General features: G+C 40.5%; 1 protein-coding gene across 1 annotated transcript; it reads right to left on the bottom strand.

Annotated features, from left to right (window-relative positions):
- Positions 1 to 1,200: 1,200 nt before the first annotated feature.
- LOC138648775 (5-hydroxytryptamine receptor 3A-like) lies at positions 1,201 to 18,581 on the bottom strand. Its single transcript, XM_069738664.1, has 9 exons — positions 18,447 to 18,581; positions 14,552 to 14,700; positions 11,940 to 11,984; positions 10,889 to 10,998; positions 9,335 to 9,507; positions 6,893 to 7,053; positions 3,981 to 4,188; positions 2,436 to 2,645; positions 1,201 to 1,659 (listed from the first exon to the last, which is right to left on the bottom strand). Exons 1-9 carry the CDS (start codon positions 18,490 to 18,492, stop codon positions 1,379 to 1,381), a joined length of 1,383 nt encoding a protein of 460 aa, XP_069594765.1. The 5' UTR covers positions 18,493 to 18,581; the 3' UTR covers positions 1,201 to 1,378.
- Positions 18,582 to 19,296: the final 715 nt, after the last annotated feature.

The raw sequence follows: 19,296 nt of genomic DNA, 5'->3' as shown, positions 1-19,296 counted from the left end.
ATCCTGAACTCCTTTCTGTAATAATGTTCCTACCATGGCCTGTTCCTGTAATAATGTCCTTCATCCGGGCTCCTTCCTCTAATAATGTCCTCCATCCTGGCTCCTTCCTGTAATAACATCCTCCATCCTGGCTCCTTCCTGTAATAATGTCCTTCATCTTGACTCTTCCTGTAATAATCTCCCCCATCCTGAACTCCTTCCTGTAATAATGTCCCTATCCTGGGCCCTTCCTGTAATAATGTCTTCATTTTGGGTTCTCCCGGGAATAATGTCCCCCATCCTGGTCCTCTTCCTGTTATAATGTCCTCTGTTCTCCAACTCTTTGCGCACACATATTAAAGATAAATAAGCATTTATTTTTATCATTCTCTGCTTCCACAATGTGAGGCATCCTCTTACATAGCCAGCTGATGCATGACAGGCATCCTGGCATCAGCTGCCAGCCTCTGATTGACTGTCAGCGTATATGGCCGTGTAGGGCATCGGTGAGTCTCTCAGCCACAATACATTTAAGTTGAATGTGCATCCTTGAATACACTTACATAGTAACATAGTTATTAAGGTTGAAGGAAGACTTTAAGTCCATCTAGTTCAACACATAGCCTAACCTAACATGCCCTAACATGTTGATCCAGAGGAAGGCAAAAAAAACCCATGTGGCAAAGAGTAAGGTGAAATAAGCACTGGCGTTGGTGGACGGCAATTGTTATGCCCCTCATCCTGACACCATTCATACTTTGGGGCTTTTCATCCATGGAGTGGTCTCATTAACAATTTTACCTAAGTACATGTCCATGAATAAAGAATAGGATCTAACATCTTTCAAAAGTAACTTCTTCCAATGTTCCACGAGCAATTTTGTGATGAACAATGCTTTTTTTTAGCATGATGGAGGCCATGTCAAAAGTGACAACTAAATGACTCAGTCAACAAAACATTGAGATTTTGGGTCCATGGTCAGGAAACTCCGCAGATTTCAATCCCATCGAAAACCTGTGGTCAATACTCAAAAAAGCAAGTGTAATAGTGATCATGCCGAAAAAGGAAGACTTTTATCCGATGTGTATAGAGGTCTTAAGACGTAAATTAGACTCTTCTCAGGAGGCACATGCTTACTTGACAGGAATTATTCTCTTTTTATGAAATTTACAATTACATGGAACTTTTGCTCTCACATTGACAATCAATAAAAATTGGATGTATATGTAAAATATTTTTAATACATAATTTTGAAATAAATATTTAGCAGCAGGTTGTTACAACTATGTTACACCAAATAGATCTGTACATGTAAGGATTGATAGCCAACTGTTAGTCCATAACCCCATACTGGCTTCACAAGTCATCGAAATGTTCTTTTTGTCTGCTTTGATCGCCATCATGTAGCCCAGACCTTGATAACCACTGCAAACATAATAGTTACAATGAGCAAGTAGACGATGAGGACAAGCCGGTCCACTACCATTGCAGAAAACAACCAATCTGACATGGCATCATCCTGATCCTTCGAGAGCTTCATTTCCTGGCGGATCTTGAGAACTTCTAACAATAATCTCTTTAGCAATTTCACCTCCACGGGAATTCTTGCATCCTTTTGTGAGTCCATTTTTGTCATCTCAATTGACACGCACGTCCCATTTTTCTTGTAATCTTTATTATCTGTAAGAAAGGAAGATGGGTAACCTGGAATACTCTAACAAATGGCCAGACTGAGAACATTAAGTCAAGAATGTACATGTCCCCTATACTCGTTAGATTTTTGTTGAGTGTACGAAAGTTGATCGTTTGGCCGACATGTATTTTCTCCGACTCAAGATATACAAGAATGGTTGGCTTGACCAGGCACTCTTGTGTTCTCTAAGAAAGTCTCTACCTGACTTATCTGGCAGCAGCTTATTTTCTGGAAACAGAAGGATCCAACTGACTGATCCTTCTGTCTCAATATGATCTGCTGGGGAACAGTCGAGTGGCCCCCATGCAATTTGGCTGTCAGCTGATTGCGTCAACATCAGTGGATTCGGTCAACTTTAGTTGTGTGTGTTTGTATGGGGGCCTTACGGCACTGTACATATATCAGAGCCATGTGTATGGATGGTGTATGATTCCACATGGAGTCCCTCTGACCCAATACTACAGAGGTTTTAGAAGATTATGTGCCACCATAATGTTCCCACAAATGGCATCAGTATATGGAGGTAAATCCAACGTGTCTATGGTGGGGTACATGTGTATTATGGCTTTACATGGTTGGAAAAAGCTTCATATGAGTGCGGTATTATGTCTCTGCACAAATAAGGCTGAGAGATATGGTGATGCAGACAATCCTAGGACTAGTTTTAACTTTCAGTTTTGTCTGCAATGAATGACAACTTTCCCATTCAAACTATTTTAGGTTATTCATCTAATTGAAAACCTACTTTCATATTGCAATTCACCTTTTTCTGCAGACTCCACAGAATCCAGCTTATCTAGTCGGGAGGCTTTTACTTTGAAGAATAGAATTCGTGCTAAACGTCTCATGATCCAGGTTTTTATCCAAGTTGGGACATTTGGCTGGTTTTCCGATAACATTAACATATAGGATGTTGCAATGGAGCCCATTATACTGACAACCATGACAGCAAGGCACACACAGCAGAAAATACCTGATAAAAAGCAAAAAAGGAAAACGTAAATCTGTATGTAAAATGAAGCCACGGCAGATGCACGGATTAGACGTAGTAGATGATGAAAGCTTGAAATTTTCCAGCTTCTTGAATAAAATCCAAATTTTATTTAGTCCATAATAAAACATGTAAATGCTCCTGAACCGCACTCAATCTGGAGGAAAATCAATGCGTTTCGATCGTTGATAATGATCGCTACTGCAATCGAAAGGAGTCACTTTTCCTCCTGATTGAATGCAGCTCAAGAGCATTTATATGTTTTAATATGGACTAAATTAACTTTGGATTTTATTAAAGAAGCTGGAACATTTCAAGTTTTCGTGTAAAAATTAACCTGACTAGTCTGGGCTGCAGCTATTCACCCAGAGTATTCTGGCCTTACATGATGCAATCAACCCCCAGACTTGTTTGATGTGCTCATGACTTACTGTATCTTCTCTAACAGGGAAGGCGCAGGGATATTAGTAAGACGTATGAGAATTAAAAGCATGTTATCCAAGAATGGTATTGTTTTTGTTGTACCATAACCCTGAAGCTTAGTTCCAATGATTGTTGTGTAACCACCAAGCTCTGTACCATAGTGTTGTGTAACCACCAAGCTGTGTGCCTCAGTATTGTGAAGTCACGAAGCTCTGTGCCTCAGTGTTGTTGAACTACCAAGTTCTGTGCTTCAGTCTTGTTGTGCAACCACCAAGCTCTGTGCCTCAGTACTGATATGCAACCACCAAGCTTTGTGCTTCAGTATTGTTTAACCACCAAGCTTTGTGCCTCAGTACTGTTGTATAACCACTAATCTCAGTGCCTCAGTATTGTTGTGTAACAACCAAGCTGTGTGCTTCAGTATTGTTGGGTAACCATTTAGCTCTGTGCCACAATCTTGTTGTGTGACCACCAAGCTTTCTATGTTAGTATTGTAGTGTAACCACCAAGCTGTGTTCCTTTGTACTGTTGTGTAACCACCAAGCTCTGAGCCTCAGTACTGTTGTGTAACCACCAATCTGTGTTCCTTTGTACTGTTGTGTAACCACCTAGATCTGTGCCAGAGTATAGTGTAACTATCAAGCCCTGTGCCTCAGCATGGTTATGCAACCATCAAGCTTTGTGCCTCTTTATTGAAGGGTAACTGCCAAGATCTATACCATCATTGTGGTAATCCAATAAGCTCTTTGCTATTATCCAGTATGTGATTTGTACATAGATACCATTACCTATAAATGTATCCCAACTCTATGGATGAGCTTACATTGGTAAATCCCTTTAAAAAATGCAACAAAGCATTTGTTCCATAACTTTAAAAAAAATCAGAACGCATACCTAGAACCGGAGGATTATCTGAAGTGGGGAGCATGTTATTCAGAATCAGCAGAAGAACGGAAAACCCTAGCACCACGGTTATTTTGAATCCTAGTCTCTCTCCAGTTCCTATTTCAATAAACATACTAGCGATGTCCAGTATGACCAGGAAGCATGCCGGGATGATGAGGTTTATGATGTAAACTACAGGAGCTCTTTTTATAGAAATCTATGGAAATGAGATAATATTGAAAACTTTAAAATTAACAAGAAATGTAAAAATAAAGGTAATGACCTCATAATCCAAATACTGCTTGAAAATATAATGAAATAATATGATCACTACCATAGTAACATAGTAACATAGTTAGTAAGGCTGAAAAAAGACATTTGTCCATCCAGTTCAGCCTATATTCCATCATAATAAATCCCCAGATCTACGTCCTTCTACAGAACCTAATAATTGTATGATACAATATTGTTCTGCTCCAGGAAGACATCCAGGCCTCTCTTGAACCCCTCGACTGAGTTCGCCATCACCACCTCCTCAGGCAAGCAATTCCAGATTCTCACTGCCCTAACAGTAAAGAATCCTCTTCTATGTTGGTGGAAAAACCTTCTCTCCTCCAGACGCAGAGAATGCCCCCTTGTGCCCGTCACCTTCCTTGGTATAAACAGATCATCAGCGAGATATTTGTATTGTCCCCTTATATACTTATACATGGTTATTAGATTGCCCCTCAGTCGTCTTTTTTTCTAGACTAAATAATCCTAATTTCGCTAATCTATCTGGGTATTGTAGTTCTCCCGTCCCCTTTATTAATTTTGTTGCCCTCCTTTGTACTCTCTCTACCATGTTGGATAAAAGTACCACAGTAAATACATGATTTTAGGGATGGTATCAAGGTAGAGGAAATACAACAGTGTTATACTATAAAGTTATTCTACGCACGTACATAAGATTATTATTTGCAGATCCCATCAATATTGACATGATCTATCCCATTGTTTATGGGGACAGATAAATTGCCCTATAATAATAAATAATAATAATAATGTTGTATTTGAACATGCTTAATCTTTTGTTGCTGGAGTTTCAGGGGAAGCCACAGATATTTGGCAGCCCATATCCTTCAGATATCTTGTTACAAAGGGCACATACCACTAGATGTCTTGTTGCAAAGCAGGTAGATCACTAAATATCTTGTTAGAAAGGAGGCAGCTCACAGGATATCTTGTTACAAAGTAGTCAGCTCACTGGATATCTTGTTACAAAGTAGTCAGCTCACTGGATATCTTGTTATATAGGAGGCAGATCACTGGATGTCTTGTTACAAAGGAGGCAGATCACTTGATGTCTTGTTACAAAGGAGGCAGATCACTGGATGTCTTGTTACAAAGGAGGCAGATCACTTGATGTCTTGTTACAAAGGAGGCAGATCACTGGATGTCTTGTTACAAAAAAGGCAGATCACTGGATGACTTGCTATAAAGGAGGCAGATCACTAGATATCTTGTTACAAAGGAGTCAGATCACTGGATGTCTTGATACAAAGGAGGCAGATCACTGGATATCTTGTTACAAAGGAGACAGATCACTTGATGTCTTGTTACAAAGGAGGCAGATCACTAAATGTCTTGTTACAAAGGAGTCATATTACTGAATGTCTTGTTACAAAGGAGGCAGATCACTTGATGTCTTGTTACAAAGGAGGCAGATCACTTGATGTCTTGTTACAAAGGAGGCAGATCACTGAATGTCTTGTTACAAAGGAGGCAAAACACTGGAGGTCTTGTTACAAAGGAGTCATATCACTGGATGTCTTGTTATAAAGGAGGCAGATCACTGGATGTCTTGTTACAAAGGAGGCAAAACACTGGATGTCTTGTTACAAAGGAGTCATATTACTGTCACTGGATGTCTTGTTATAAAGGAGGCGGATCACTGGATATCTTGTTACAAAGGAGACTGATCACTGGATGTCTTGTTACAAAGGAGGCAGATCACTAAATAGCTTGTTACAAAGGAGGCAGATACCTGGATATCTTGTTATAAAAGATGAAGATCACTGGATATCTTTTTACAAAGGAGGCAGATCACTGCATATATCTATGTTGTTTTTTTCATAAATTAATAGTACACGTAAAAATAGGAAACTTTCTAATACAGCTTATTAGCGAAATTTGCTTCTTTCTCCTCCTGGACTGATTATTTATTCTCAAATTTTTTTAGTTCACGCTCAAGATTTGTATTTAGTGAATACAGGCTTTTCCACAGCTAAGATAGGAGATGACAGTTGTTGCTTATAACGTTCTATGGAGAACTGTAACTTGTTTCAGGAGAACTTGTGGCAGAATTTCTGTCTCCGCCTCTAGTTCCTCCCCTTTCCATTGAATTTTTAGAGCACCAACTGTCTTCTGCTATCTCAGTAATGTAATATCTCACAGATTACAAATTTTACAGATTTTACATATGAACTGAGAGTGAAAGATCAATCCAGGAGGAGAAAGAAGCAAATGTATCTGATAAAATAAATTACAAAGTTACTTATTTTCACGTGTAATTTGATTTGAGTGAAAATTAAAACGACATTTACTCTCTAAGGTCCCAATACTTGTTATGTAAAGTCATCCCAACCTGTGGATATGGGCAGGATTTGCACACGGTCCAATGTGTATGGGGGCCTCCCAACACTCCTCCAACAATTGCTAATCCTTTTTGTTTAGTGCGAAGAAAATAAGCTGCCATAGGAGAGCTTGGGTCGAGCTGAGCATTTTTGTATATGGAGGATTCGGGAGAAAAATCATCTACAAGTATTTAATGTGTATGAGGGCCTTTAAACTAGAGGTAGGTCACACCTTTATACATCTTATGACACTTGTGCTCCTGAGGGACATGGCCATTGCAAGGAAGCTTTCAAGAGGTCTCTTACCTTATATATAACTTCGCTGTAAACTTCATTTTCAGTATCAAATGTTGCGTTTTCCACAGTGATGTTCAGTAAGAACCAATCTCCTTTACTGACGAAAATGTCATAAGAATTTTGATAAACCTGCATGGAATTGGATTTTGCCACCATAATGATGTCCTTAACTAAGAAGAAACACAGCAGAGGGATTCATGTAAGATCTTTGTGCTCATTCAGTATTCAATAAAAAGCTTGATTGCCATGTGAAATTACTAGATCTCATGATCCGTTATCAAAATGAGCCTGTCACTTGCTCAAAAAAAGTTTAATTAAATAACTCGTTAAAATCCCCAAGCTTCCCTGATTCTTCTGCTGTTTTCCATTGTGTGCTATGTTGCTCCATTGCAGAGATATTCACATTTACTTCTTCTGAAGCTCAGTATGTGATATCTCTGCTTGTAGTCCAACTGGGCGTTCCTTCTCTGTCTTCTTGGGAAGGCGTGTGCTTTCACCCTTCCTTCCCAGATGCTGCCAATCACAGCTCAGCAACTGATCCAGCAGTCTATCAGTCTGTGTCTGCCAAGCTATGATTGGGAGGGAGTAGTAAAAGTATGTGTCTCCAGAGAAGACTGAAGAAAAGGTCAGTTGAACTACAAGCAGAGATTTCACATGCTGCGCTTCAGAAGAAGCAAATGTGAATATCTCTGCAACGGAGCGAAGTAGAGTAAAACTGAAAAGAGGAACAGAATCAGGAGAGCTCATAGATTTGTACAGGGTATTTAACTTCATTTTTGGAGCAAGAGACAGGTAATCTGTCTCTAGCAGAAAATGAGAATGCATTCCCCAAGGTTGGACTGGACCTCCAGTGTATCAAATGTGAAATCAGTTGACCTGGACTCTGCACTTCTGCCTAAAAACCACTCTACTAAAATGTCCAATGAAGGCTAGATCACTGTTGGTAAAAGCAAAAAATTGATGGGGTGCCATCATCGCAACATACTCAGAAAATATCAAACTTCTGAAAGCCCCCAAATGAACATAAATGGAGTCTTCAGAAATAATATTGTTATTCATATGGTGCAATATACACCTTTTGACATTCCTACATCTGCAGTGATGACTGTCTGCAGCTCCATATTAGTGTGTTCGATGAAATCATCACAACCGGTTTTGGAAGATGGACGTCCAGGAGCATGTGCTCCATGAGTCCTCCCATTATTTGGCACTGCGCCTTTGTGACCTGTGCTCAGATTCTGTGAGCAGGAAGCTATGTTAATCTTGTGTAGTAGGTGTCATCTGAGATTTTCTTCTGGATGAAATATTTCAGTCATGTGAAACACTAGGAAAGACGTCGTACATTATTTCCAAGACAGCGCTGCAAGAAATTTGTCACATTGTGTGAACTGTGCACCTGACTGTCCCCCAGGGGCACTTACACCAGATTTATGAACATGCGCAAATCCTAATGATTATTTTGTTGTAAAGGGTCAGCACAAATTTTTATTAGACTCAGATAAGTGTTAGAAATGTAATGAATTGCGCTCATGAGTAAGGTCTCCTTCAGTTGCCTGATTTTTTTTTTTTTTTCTAGATACGAGGGAAAAAGCCCATTTTTCATCAGTGTTCCAGATCTGATTTTCATCCTTTTTTGGACCATATATCAATTTTTACAATGTGGCATCCGTTTTGTACAAAAAAAAACTAAATTAATTTTTACTTACTAAACAGTAAAAAATGGATGAAACACTAACGGTATCTGCATGCTATCCATACTTTTCATTGAACCATTGCAATGTATTTGGCCATTTTTGATACAAGTCGCAGATCAAGTGTCTTTTTTAGGTATTGTGGACATTTGGTCCACAAAAAGATACAAACAAATGAACAGAGCCAAATACTATAATGGATACATGTCAGACCCAGGGCTGTGAAGTCAGAGTCGTGGAGTCGGAGCCAATTTTGGAGTCGGTGTCATGGAAATTGAGGAGTCAGAGGTTTGGCTTAAAGACAGGGCTGTGGAGACGGAGTCGTGAAGTCGGAGCCCATTTTGGTGGAGTCGGTGTCATGGAAATTGAGGAGTCGGAGGTTTGGTTTAAAGACAGGGCTGTGGAGACGGAGTCGTGGGGTCGGACCCCATTTTGATGGAGTCATTGTCATGGAAATTGAGGAATCGGAGGTTTGGCTTAAAGACAGGGCTGTGGAGATGGAGTCGTGGGGTCGGAGCCCATTTTGGTGGAGTCATTGTCATGGAAATTGAGGAATCGGAGGTTTGGCTTAAAGACAGGGCTGTGGAGATGGAGTCGTGGGGTTGGAGCCCATTTTGGTGGAGTCGGTGTAATGGAAATTGAGGAGTCGGAGGTTTGGCTTACCAACTCCACTGCTCTGGTCAGACTTTTGACTTGAACTTGACTTGAATACTTTTTTTTTAACATCATGTGACATGATTTATGTAAGAAGATACAATACCTGTATGGATATAAGGACCAAAGCTCAAAGAACAGGTCTGGATATCAAAAGGGAACTTGAAGATGTCTAGATTGCAGGAACTAATGATTCTTAGCGGTATGGAACTTTTTATTGTGCCATCGCTGGAAACCGTGTAGTACGAGATAACCGGAGAACTGTTGTCAGATTCTGTCCTGAAAAAAGATGTGCAGGGCATTAGCATTTGAGTAAGAGCTCGCTTGTACCATCACATTTTGCGTCCAAGTGCGATCCGACAAAACATCGCACTCGCACCAAAGTTAGTTTATGGAGCTGCAAACATGTCCAAGTTTGATCCGAGTCTATCCGAGGAAAGAATCGCTGCATGAGACAGTGCTGCAGCCAAATATAGAGCACAACTGCCCTTACCAAGTTGACAGTAAGAGCCACTGAACTCATTGTTTGGCCGCCGCTGTCTTGAATTAGCATCAGCGCTGCAGACAGTATCAGACACTGGGAGCAGCAGTCGAGAAGTGGTGCCGAACCCCGGGAGGATGAGTAAGGAGCAGTTTTTTTAAACAAGCTACAACTGGGGGAGAAGGATTTTGTGATACCTGATGTATTTGTATTAGAAAGCATAGCCCACTGTTGAAATCAATGCAGTTGAGACAAAGGTCTGATTGCCTATAGTGACCGATTTTGCACCTGCATTCTCTACACATACATAGATTTAAAGGGCTTTTCCAGGACATTGATGTTGGCCAATCTTTAGGCTAGGGCATGTTTACCCATAATATCACCAGCCGTTTTTGCAGTGGTTGTTCCTGTTAATGTGACTCCTTGTATCTCGGTCCCCATTGAATGGAACAAGCTGTAGTAGTAGTAAGGCTGCCCATGGTATTAAAGCAGTAAAGTTTTATGCCAGAAAAGTAATTTTTGTGTATAGCCAGTGGATGCTTTTTTAGGATTACACGGGCTGTAAAACAAATTGGGCTTTACTCACACATGACACTTAAATCTGACAATGTGCGGCAGATCTACACCAGGATTGGATCAATTAGTGGGGGTTAAACCTCCACCACAGTGGATTTTTTAATTTTTTTCATTGCAGAAAAATACTGCCTGAAAGTTTACTCTTTGAGGTTAAGGAAACCAATACATTGGATCACAACCGGACCAGTGTTAGCCTATGGGGTCGTGCACATGTTTGATTTTTTTCCCTTGGACAGAGCCTGTCCTTGGAAAAAAAAAATTGCTGCAATGTCTGAGTTTGGTCCGACAATACGGATCACACTCAGCCATGCCAGTCACTAAGTCCGAGGGAAATATTGCACTGCACCTGGGTAGCGCACTCACACAATGGAGAAGATGGATACATTTTTTTTTCTCCATATCTGAGAGAATCGGATCATACAATGATCACACTCTGGTCACACTCTGATCAGATTTTGGTTCGAGTGCCATTTACATCATCGGCCCAGTTTTATGAGATGAGAGAATCTATGGCCGTCTGCACGAGCCCTAAGGGTAAGCCATCAATATCAAAGTCTAAAAAAAAGCCTTTAAAAATTGAACTATTTATAGCATGACACTTACATTTCATAGATGTATAGATCCGGCAACCAAAAATTATTGTTAGGAATTAACATTTTTTCAATGCCACAGAAGTCATCTGGTTCCCAGGATAAAAACTCGTTCTTCCATTCCTGCGGTACAAATATAATATGGTAACTACTATAATAAATGGCACCAGGTATCAGCTTTCCTATTGCTTTAAACATTATTTTTTTTAACAGTATAGAAAAACACAAGGCTTGAATCATTATTGAATTTGCACCCTTTTTTGCCTCGTTTTTTAATGGTTTAGCATCTTTTTCATTTGTCATTGTGGGAGAGGTTTGTCATTTCCAGATGCTTTGGCTGATTTATCAATTTTGACTATTTTTTGCTATTTTTTTTTTTTATGCAGTGCAAACTAAAGACACGCCCCAGAGGATCCTGTGAGCTACACACCCTCGTAACGACCATAAAAATTAGTACCATCTTCATTCGTCGAGTTGTTGCATCCATTGGTTGCATTATGAATGGGAATTATTAGCCTGAAAATAAAAGCCCATGGACCTGACCATAGAACCCTGGTCCACAAAATCTCCTTTAAAAATTACTGCTCAAAAAAACCTATCAAAACATCTAACTTTGCTAGTGGCTATCCAGCCACATGGAGGACACCAAAGTAGCATACGATGCCCAACCAACAGGTTTGCCCAGTTAGGTTTCTTTGGAGTGGTTGACTCATCTGACTGCTACAAGGTAAATGTAGATTAATGGCTGTCCACGTGATTGATGGAGGTCTTGAGTGTGGAAGACTCTATAATGTCTATATGTCAAGGGTATATAGAAAGAGGTTATCTTCATAACTTTTCAAGTACCGTACTTTTTGAAAGGAAGAGCATCAAGCACTTCTCATTACAGCTTTAATTGTTGTTCATTGTTAATTATGCTACAGTTTATGCCATAATATACATTTTATTCAAGGTATTGCATACCGAGAGAACCATTAGATCAGTATTGGTGAACTCTACGTACTAGATATGGCAAGTCCTAGATGAACACAGTGATAATGGTGACTGAGAGTGTGATCTCTTACCATGTTAAACCAGACATATGTGGTCAAGATCTGCAGGCTGGTGTCCTGAAATAGAGAATTACAGATAAATTAAAGTGGATCTTAAAGGGATCACATGATCCTAATTCATCAACATCTTGCAGTTTCTAGCTACTCCCAAATCACCTCCTATCCTTAATTTTTTATTTTTTGTTTATTGCTCAATGCCACAGAGATTGTCCGCCACTGCTGTCTTAGTGCAGTGGCTGAACATGCCCAGTGCTTACAAGCTCTTTTCTAGCAATCTTGTAAGAACTGCACTGATTTTTTTATGAGATCACTGGAGCTTGTGGTTACAATGTAATACCAGACAGCTCCAAGGCCCCATACACAATAGGTAGCTGTCATCCAAATAATAGTTCGAACAATCTTTCTCTTTTGACACTTCTATACACAATAGCAAGTGCGCTAACACTTGTTCCCTATGTGAGAGCTGTGGCTAGACATTACTTGCTGCAGGATTACCCCCAAGAGGGTTTTAGGAGAGCTTTATCAGCCACTAATACGGGTTTTAAAGATCCCTATATTATCCGTAAAGGTACCTTCACACATAACGATATTGTTAACGATATCGTTGCTTTTTGTGACGTAGCAACGATATCGTTAATAAAATCGTTATGTGTGACAGCGACCAACGATCAGGCCCCTGCTGGGAGATCGTTGGTCGCTGAAGAAAGTCCAGAACTTTATTTCGTCGCTGGATCTCCCGTGGACATCGCTGGATCGGCGTGTGTGACACCGATCCAGCGATGTCTTCACTGGTAACCAGGGTAAACATCGGGTAACTAAGCGCAGGGCCGCGCTTAGTTACCCGATGTTTACCCTGGTTACCTTCCTAAAAGTAAAAAAAACAAACACTACATACTTACCTAACGCTGTCTGTCCTCCAGCGCTGTGCTCTGCACTCCTCCTGTACTGGCTGTGAGCGTCGGTCAGCCGGAAAGCAGAGCGGTGACGTCACCGCTCTGCTTTCCGGCCGTTGTGCTCACACAGACAGTACAGGAGGAGTGCAGAGCACAGCGCTGGAGGACAGACAGCGTTAGGTAAGTATGTAGTGTTTGTTTTTTTTACTTTTAGGAAGGTAACCAGGGTAAACATCGGGTAACTAAGCGCGGCCCTGCGCTTAGTTACCCGATGTTTACCCTGGTTACCGGCATCGTTGGTCGCTGGAGAGCAGCTGTGTGACAGCTCTCCAGCGACCAAACAGCGACGCTGCAGCGATCCGGATCGTTGTCGGTATCGCTGCAGCGTCGCTTAATGTGAAGGGGCCTTAAGCATTGGTGCTGTATGTTTAAAAATTATGCAAAATTGTCTCTGCAGCATCGGAAGAGCAGTAAAGGTCCCAATACACAGTAGACTAATTAGGGCCAAACCCACCGATATCTACAGGCTGGATTGTCGGTCTAATATGTATAGTGGCTGACTAAAGGTACCGTCACACTAGACGATATCGCTAGCGATCCGTGACGTTGCAGCGTCCTGGCTAGCGATATCGTCCAGTGTGACAGGCAGCAGCGATCAGGCCCCTGCTGTGATATCGCTGGTCGGGGAAGAAAGGCCAGAACTTTATTTCGTTGCTGGATCTCCCGCTGACATCGCTGAATCGGTGTGTGTGACGCCGTTTCAGCGATGTCTTCACTGGTAGCCAGGGTAAACATCGGGTTACTAAGCGCAGGGCCGCGCTTAGTAACCCGATGTTTACCCTGGTTACCATCGTTAAAGTAAAAAAAACAACCACTACATACTTACCTACCGCTGTCTGTCCCCCGGCGCTCTGCTTCTCTGTACTGACTGTGAGCGCTAGGCAGCCGGAAAGCAGAGCGGTGACGTCACCGCTCTGCTTTCCGGCCGCTGTGCTCACAGCCAGAGCAGAGAAGCAGAGCACCGGGGACAGACAGCGGTAGGTAAGTATGTAGTGGTTGTTTTTTTTTACTTTAACGATGGTAACCAGGGTAAACATCGGGTTACTAAGCGCGGCCCTGCGCTTAGTAACCCGATGTTTACCCTGGTTACCGGCATCGTTGGTCGCTGGAGAGCTGTCTGTGTGACAGCTCTCCAGCGACCAAACAGCAACGCTGCAGCGATCCGGATCGTTGTCGGTATCGCTGCAGCGTCGCTTAGTGTGACGGTACCTTTACGGTCCTCTGACTGATAATATTGGGAAAGATAAGAATCCCGCATGTCCAAGTTTGGACTGCTGATCCTTTTGCTCTGGGGAGATAAGCTGCTGTATATGCTCTCATCCGAAAGAATTGGGCCAATTATACTAATCACACTCTGATCAGATGTGTAAGCATAGAGTGACCCAATTCTCTTGGATGAGGAGAAGATGAAAAAATAATTCTCCATCTTCTCCATTCTTTCAGTCTGTGAAAGTCTGACTGCACTTGGATGTCATCCAAGGAAAGGCGGATATTTTCCACAGACTCATTGACTTCCATGGTCGAGTGCGACCTGAATATCATGTCCAACTTGGGCATGCTACAATTTTTCCCTGGACCAGCTTGATCTGAGGAATAAATCAGACATGTGCACGGTCCCATAGAATAACATTGGTCCAAGTGTGATTCGATGTTTTGTTGGACGGCACTCACCAGGTTGATGACTGTATACAGAGACAAGTCTATAAGGACAACGGTAGGATCTTTCCAGTTCTTCACTGGCCGCACATCTGAGCCTGGGATATTTGTAATGTTGTCCAGTACATTTTTGTAGCTGCAGGTATTTCCACAGTGGCATGTACCTGGAAAAGTATAATATTTAATATCGGCATTTTATAAGTCAATTTAAAAGGCTGTCAGTTCCCCAAAATTTTAATGACTGTCTGGTCCTATATTTAGTATTTTAGGATTTTAGCTCCACCGTGAGGCATGATGGGAGTGCAAATCCCAAAAGGGTATTTACCAGAACCTACAATTTTACATCTTCTTTCTATTTGATAGATGAATGTTTCTTGTATCATTGGTGTAAAAAAGTGTTGTGCGAGATTAGAAAAGAAGCCAAGTGAATTGGGCTGGGTTGCAGTTGTAGACACTGAAAAAAGTTTATTGTTCTAAAATTGTTTAAAAGGACTCAGGACATATGATGTCAATGACATATCCTCAAGATAGGTCATTATTATCAGTTTTGTGGGGGTCTGACACTGATCAGATGCTATTAGCTCCGGCGGTTATGAAGGAACAGCACTTCACAGCTTTGTTCATTGTGTAGCAGCAGCTGCTGAGTCCTGCAGATCAGAATAAAACTACCTGCCAGTCCACATCTCCAAGGAAGTAAAACTCCTGGGCAATTCTCCAAAGAAGTGACCATTGTCTAATGTAATATAAGACCATTTAAAAGAAGGTGTTATTTTTGGATTGCTGAAAGAATAAAAGAACATTATATGTATTTTGTAGAAGTTCTGCCCTCCATACATATGAGTTTTCATCCATAATAGCTAAAGTTTTTAAAATATCTTCCTGTTTTTAAAAAGTTTATTAGCTGTATAAATGAAAAATTCTAAAACTTTCTAATTTGCTTTGGGTTTTAATTAGTGATGAGCGAGTGTACTCGTTGCTCGGGTGACCTCCGAGTATTTGTTATTGTTCGGAGATTTAGTTTTCATCACGGTAGCTGAATGATTTACAGCTATTAGCCAAGGTGAGTATATGTGGGGGTTGCCTGGTTGCTAGGGAATCTCCACATGTAATCAAGCTGGCTAATAGCTGTAAATCATGCTGCTGAGGCGATGAAAACTTAATCTCCGAGCAGTCATAAATACTCGGAGACCACCCGAGCATGCTCGAGAAAACCCGAGCAACGAGTATACTCGCTCATCACTAGTTTTAATGTTTCACCATTTTCAAGCTGTTTGTCGGTCCAGTTAAAGGAGTTGTCTCAAGTTGTTATATAGTCAAAATTGAAATTTTGGGGCAACAACAACAACTTTACAATTACTACATATTAAAAATCCTAGTTCTCAATAATGGAGGGATATTTATTTATGTAGGATACAGCTTACTGACTAGGCTATGGGCCACCCTGCAGCCTGAAAGTAGCCGGTCTCCTAGGTAAGGAGTGCGCAGTTCTAGCAGGCTCTATGCTTTCCTGGTGCTCTAAAGTTTGTCAATCAGCCTCAATATCTCTGCTCTTCCATTCTGCTTAGGTAAGGCTATTTCTGCTAGCATCCTGAAGAGCGTTTAGTTTGGACCAGTGACACGACCAAGCCACAGGTCCGAACTGTCAATCATCAGGATTGCACTGCCCCCTACAAAGCATATCTATGTAAGTAGGAGAAAAACTGGAGTAATCAATAAATAGGTAAGAAAGTACAAAATTTTATTTCAAAAGGTCAAAAAACACATGCTATTAAAATTGTCAATCAGGACAAGTACACAGAAGTACATACAATGGTAAAGTGCACATAGGAGTTCTAAGATAGTGCATCCATCTAATTTTATTTGGATGCTTGTCCATATACTAGGTAAGTAGAGCCAAATAGAGCATAGTAAATCAAGCCCAAGTACAATATAATGATGCGGGGATCCACAAAAGCAAAGGGGGCTATATAACAGATTAAAGCCATATAAAGTAGGGTAGGTCAGGGTAAATCAAGCCCAGCTATAGTTTGATCATGTGGGGATCCACAAAGAAACAAGGGCTATAGAATTAATTAAAGGCAGAAATTACCAAGCCCAGTGCACAGAACTAAATAAGATGGTGGTGAGCCCCAAATGATGGCGGGTAACCCCGACGCACGTTTCGTGTCTATGCCCCTACAAAGCATGAAGCTCGTGGCCGGGAAGCTGGTGTCCCTAATCTGCCTATAGATTATGTTAATCCTTTACGTATGCTTAGAAGTATGGATAGGATGACAACCTGGGGTGTCATCACTTATTGGCAGAGTCGGCCAAACAAGGTTATAGCACTTGCCCCCAACATGTTTCACTACATATGCCCTATCCCCTGATGACGCTGCACACATGGTGAATCCTGTTGAGGGGGCAAGTGCTATAATCTTGGGTTCTCCCCAATTTGAGAACATTACTATTATTGGATGCTGAAGTGATAAGATCGTAGCTAACTGGTATGTCCATTTTACTATTTTAGGAGGCGTCTGATTGGCTCCAAATTTATTCTGCAACAGGATAATGACCCCCAAACATCCAACCAATGTCATTAAGAACTATCATCAATATAAAGGAGAACAAGGAGTCCTGGAAGTGATGATGCGGAGCCCTGATCTCATCCAGTCTGTCTGGGATTACATGCTGAGACAGAAGGATTTGTACAAACGACGTCCACAGAAGATCTGTGGTTAATTCTTCAAGATGTTTGGAACAACCTCTCTGCTGAGGTCCTTCAAAAACTGTATACAAGTGTATAAAGAACAATTGATGCTGTTTTGAAGGCAAAGGGCTGTCACCAAATATTGAATTAATTTAGATTTAGCTTTTTGTCCATTGACTTTGCATTTGTTAACTGATAAAGATAAACCATTAGAACTTCTATTTCTGAAAACATTCTTATGTTGCAGCATTTTTTCTATACCTGTAATGTATGTACAGTTGTTAAACTATATACTAACACCCTATTTTTCTTCTATATACACAGCATACTGTACATTGTGTAAATACTTGAAAATGACAAAAGACTATAAAGATGACTCATAGCAGCGAATAATAACACCTATGGAATCTGCATGCTCAGCTTTCCGGGGATTTCACTAAGGTATGCCAAAATAGTAGGTTCCAGGTACCCTTTTGGTGTTTCGGGATTATGATTATTTTACCTATCTGCCAGTGACAAGGCGACCTCTTATTATGGGAAGACTAAAAGCAATTAAATCTTGGCTGAGAATTAGTCAAGTAACAGTTGAAAATATCATGTAGCAAGTGAGTATCAATAAGTGGAAGTGAATAAAACTACATATATACAATATCCAGTGTGCATGGACACCATGCAGTACGAGCACAATGTCTACAACATCCTGTGGTTGCAATCACATTTAATCCCAGGCTATATTTTTAATTGAGAACTCAACCTAAATTTACAAGAATAAAATAGTCACTACCGCTATAAATATAATTGCCGCTATAACCTATGCACATGCTTAGATTAAAAAACCCCAAAACATAACATTTTGCAAATAACAGCATTATGTTATAGCAATATTGAAGATAAAATTTTCTTAATTGATTAGATTTACCCAATTTAGGAAGTAAATGAATATGTTATGCATTAGAACTTTTAATCAATCACTTCAAACATACTTTTTGTACCTGCCGTGTCGTAGGTTGAATACAGGCTGCCATAAACTGCAGTCTCCTGATGAACGTAAAGGCAAATGTGGAGGAATATAAGAACTAAGTTGGTCGTTTTCTCCAGTAGAATTGTTTAATTTCCAAAGTTAATCCCAAAAATAAAAGTTTTTATCCCAAGGCTGGTGGGACACCATCGTTATTCTTACAGATCACCCATTACGACAAATGTTCTTTAAAAGGAACTTACCCAGAAGAATGACTGTGAGTGGCACTATAAGTCCACGAAGGGACATCCTTACGTGATAGTCAGTGACTGTTACATCTCACATCTCTGCTCGTGCTCCAGGTTTTGTGTTCTCTCTGGAGTGGGAGGGATTCAAATTGACTCGATAAAGTCTTCAAAGTGGAGAAACCGGTTTAAATTGGAAAAATCGTGTGACAGTGGAAATCAAGTTAAACCATTTTGCACCTGTGGTAAAACAATTATATTTTATGAATACATTTTTGGATTCAATTTTAGAAAACCTTACAGACATTTATTTTTTAGTACTGATGTAAAACACAGTAAAATAGTGAAACTATTTGTGCCGCATGCAAGTTGGCACTAATTAGTTAGTGATGTAGGGCCAGATATAGGGCCAGATTCATTTTTGCATTTGTGACTGCTTTTAGTGTTTTGCACATTTTTGTGTGTGCTATATTCATCTTTTCAATTTGAGCCTTTTTAACATCACTTTTTTAGGTGTTTGTCTGTTGTGACAATACAATATTTAATCTTAATTATGCCAGACATATATTTTCAGTAGGCCAGGGGCCATGGGCTATTGTCTGAACATTGACAACTGAATTTGTCTTTTTCTTCTGTGGGTCAAGAAACATAGACTATTGTCATATGAGTCTGAACGTTGACTATTGAATTGATGTTTGTGAATTGTTGAATGCTGTTTACCTCTTATATCATCTCCTATACATTGTTTGCTATCTTTGGAGGACAGAGATGCAAGGCCATTGAACAATAGATGTTTGCTAATATGTCGATTTCCCATTGTAAAAGTTGATTCAGTTTGTTCACCAGAAAAACAGTGAAGGACAAACTA

This window comes from Ranitomeya imitator, chromosome 9, assembly GCF_032444005.1.
Source record: "Ranitomeya imitator isolate aRanImi1 chromosome 9, aRanImi1.pri, whole genome shotgun sequence".
Lineage (NCBI taxonomy): Eukaryota > Metazoa > Chordata > Amphibia > Anura > Dendrobatidae > Ranitomeya > Ranitomeya imitator.
Note: the sequence above shows the minus strand (reverse complement) of the source record. Positions and strands in the feature narration are given on the sequence as shown.

Excerpts from the sequence above, each read along its gene's own strand:
- LOC138648775 (XM_069738664.1), bottom strand. The coding sequence starts at position 18,492 with ATGTCCCTTCGTGGACTTATAGTGCCACTCACAGTCATTCTTCTGG. Across the intron at positions 11,985-14,551 it reads TGTATACAGTCATCAACCTG|GACACCAGCCTGCAGATCTT; the intron begins GTGAGTGCCGTC and ends TCTCTATTTCAG. Across the intron at positions 1,660-2,435 it reads TGTGGAGTCTGCAGAAAAAG|ATAATAAAGATTACAAGAAA; the intron begins GTGAATTGCAAT and ends CCTTTCTTACAG.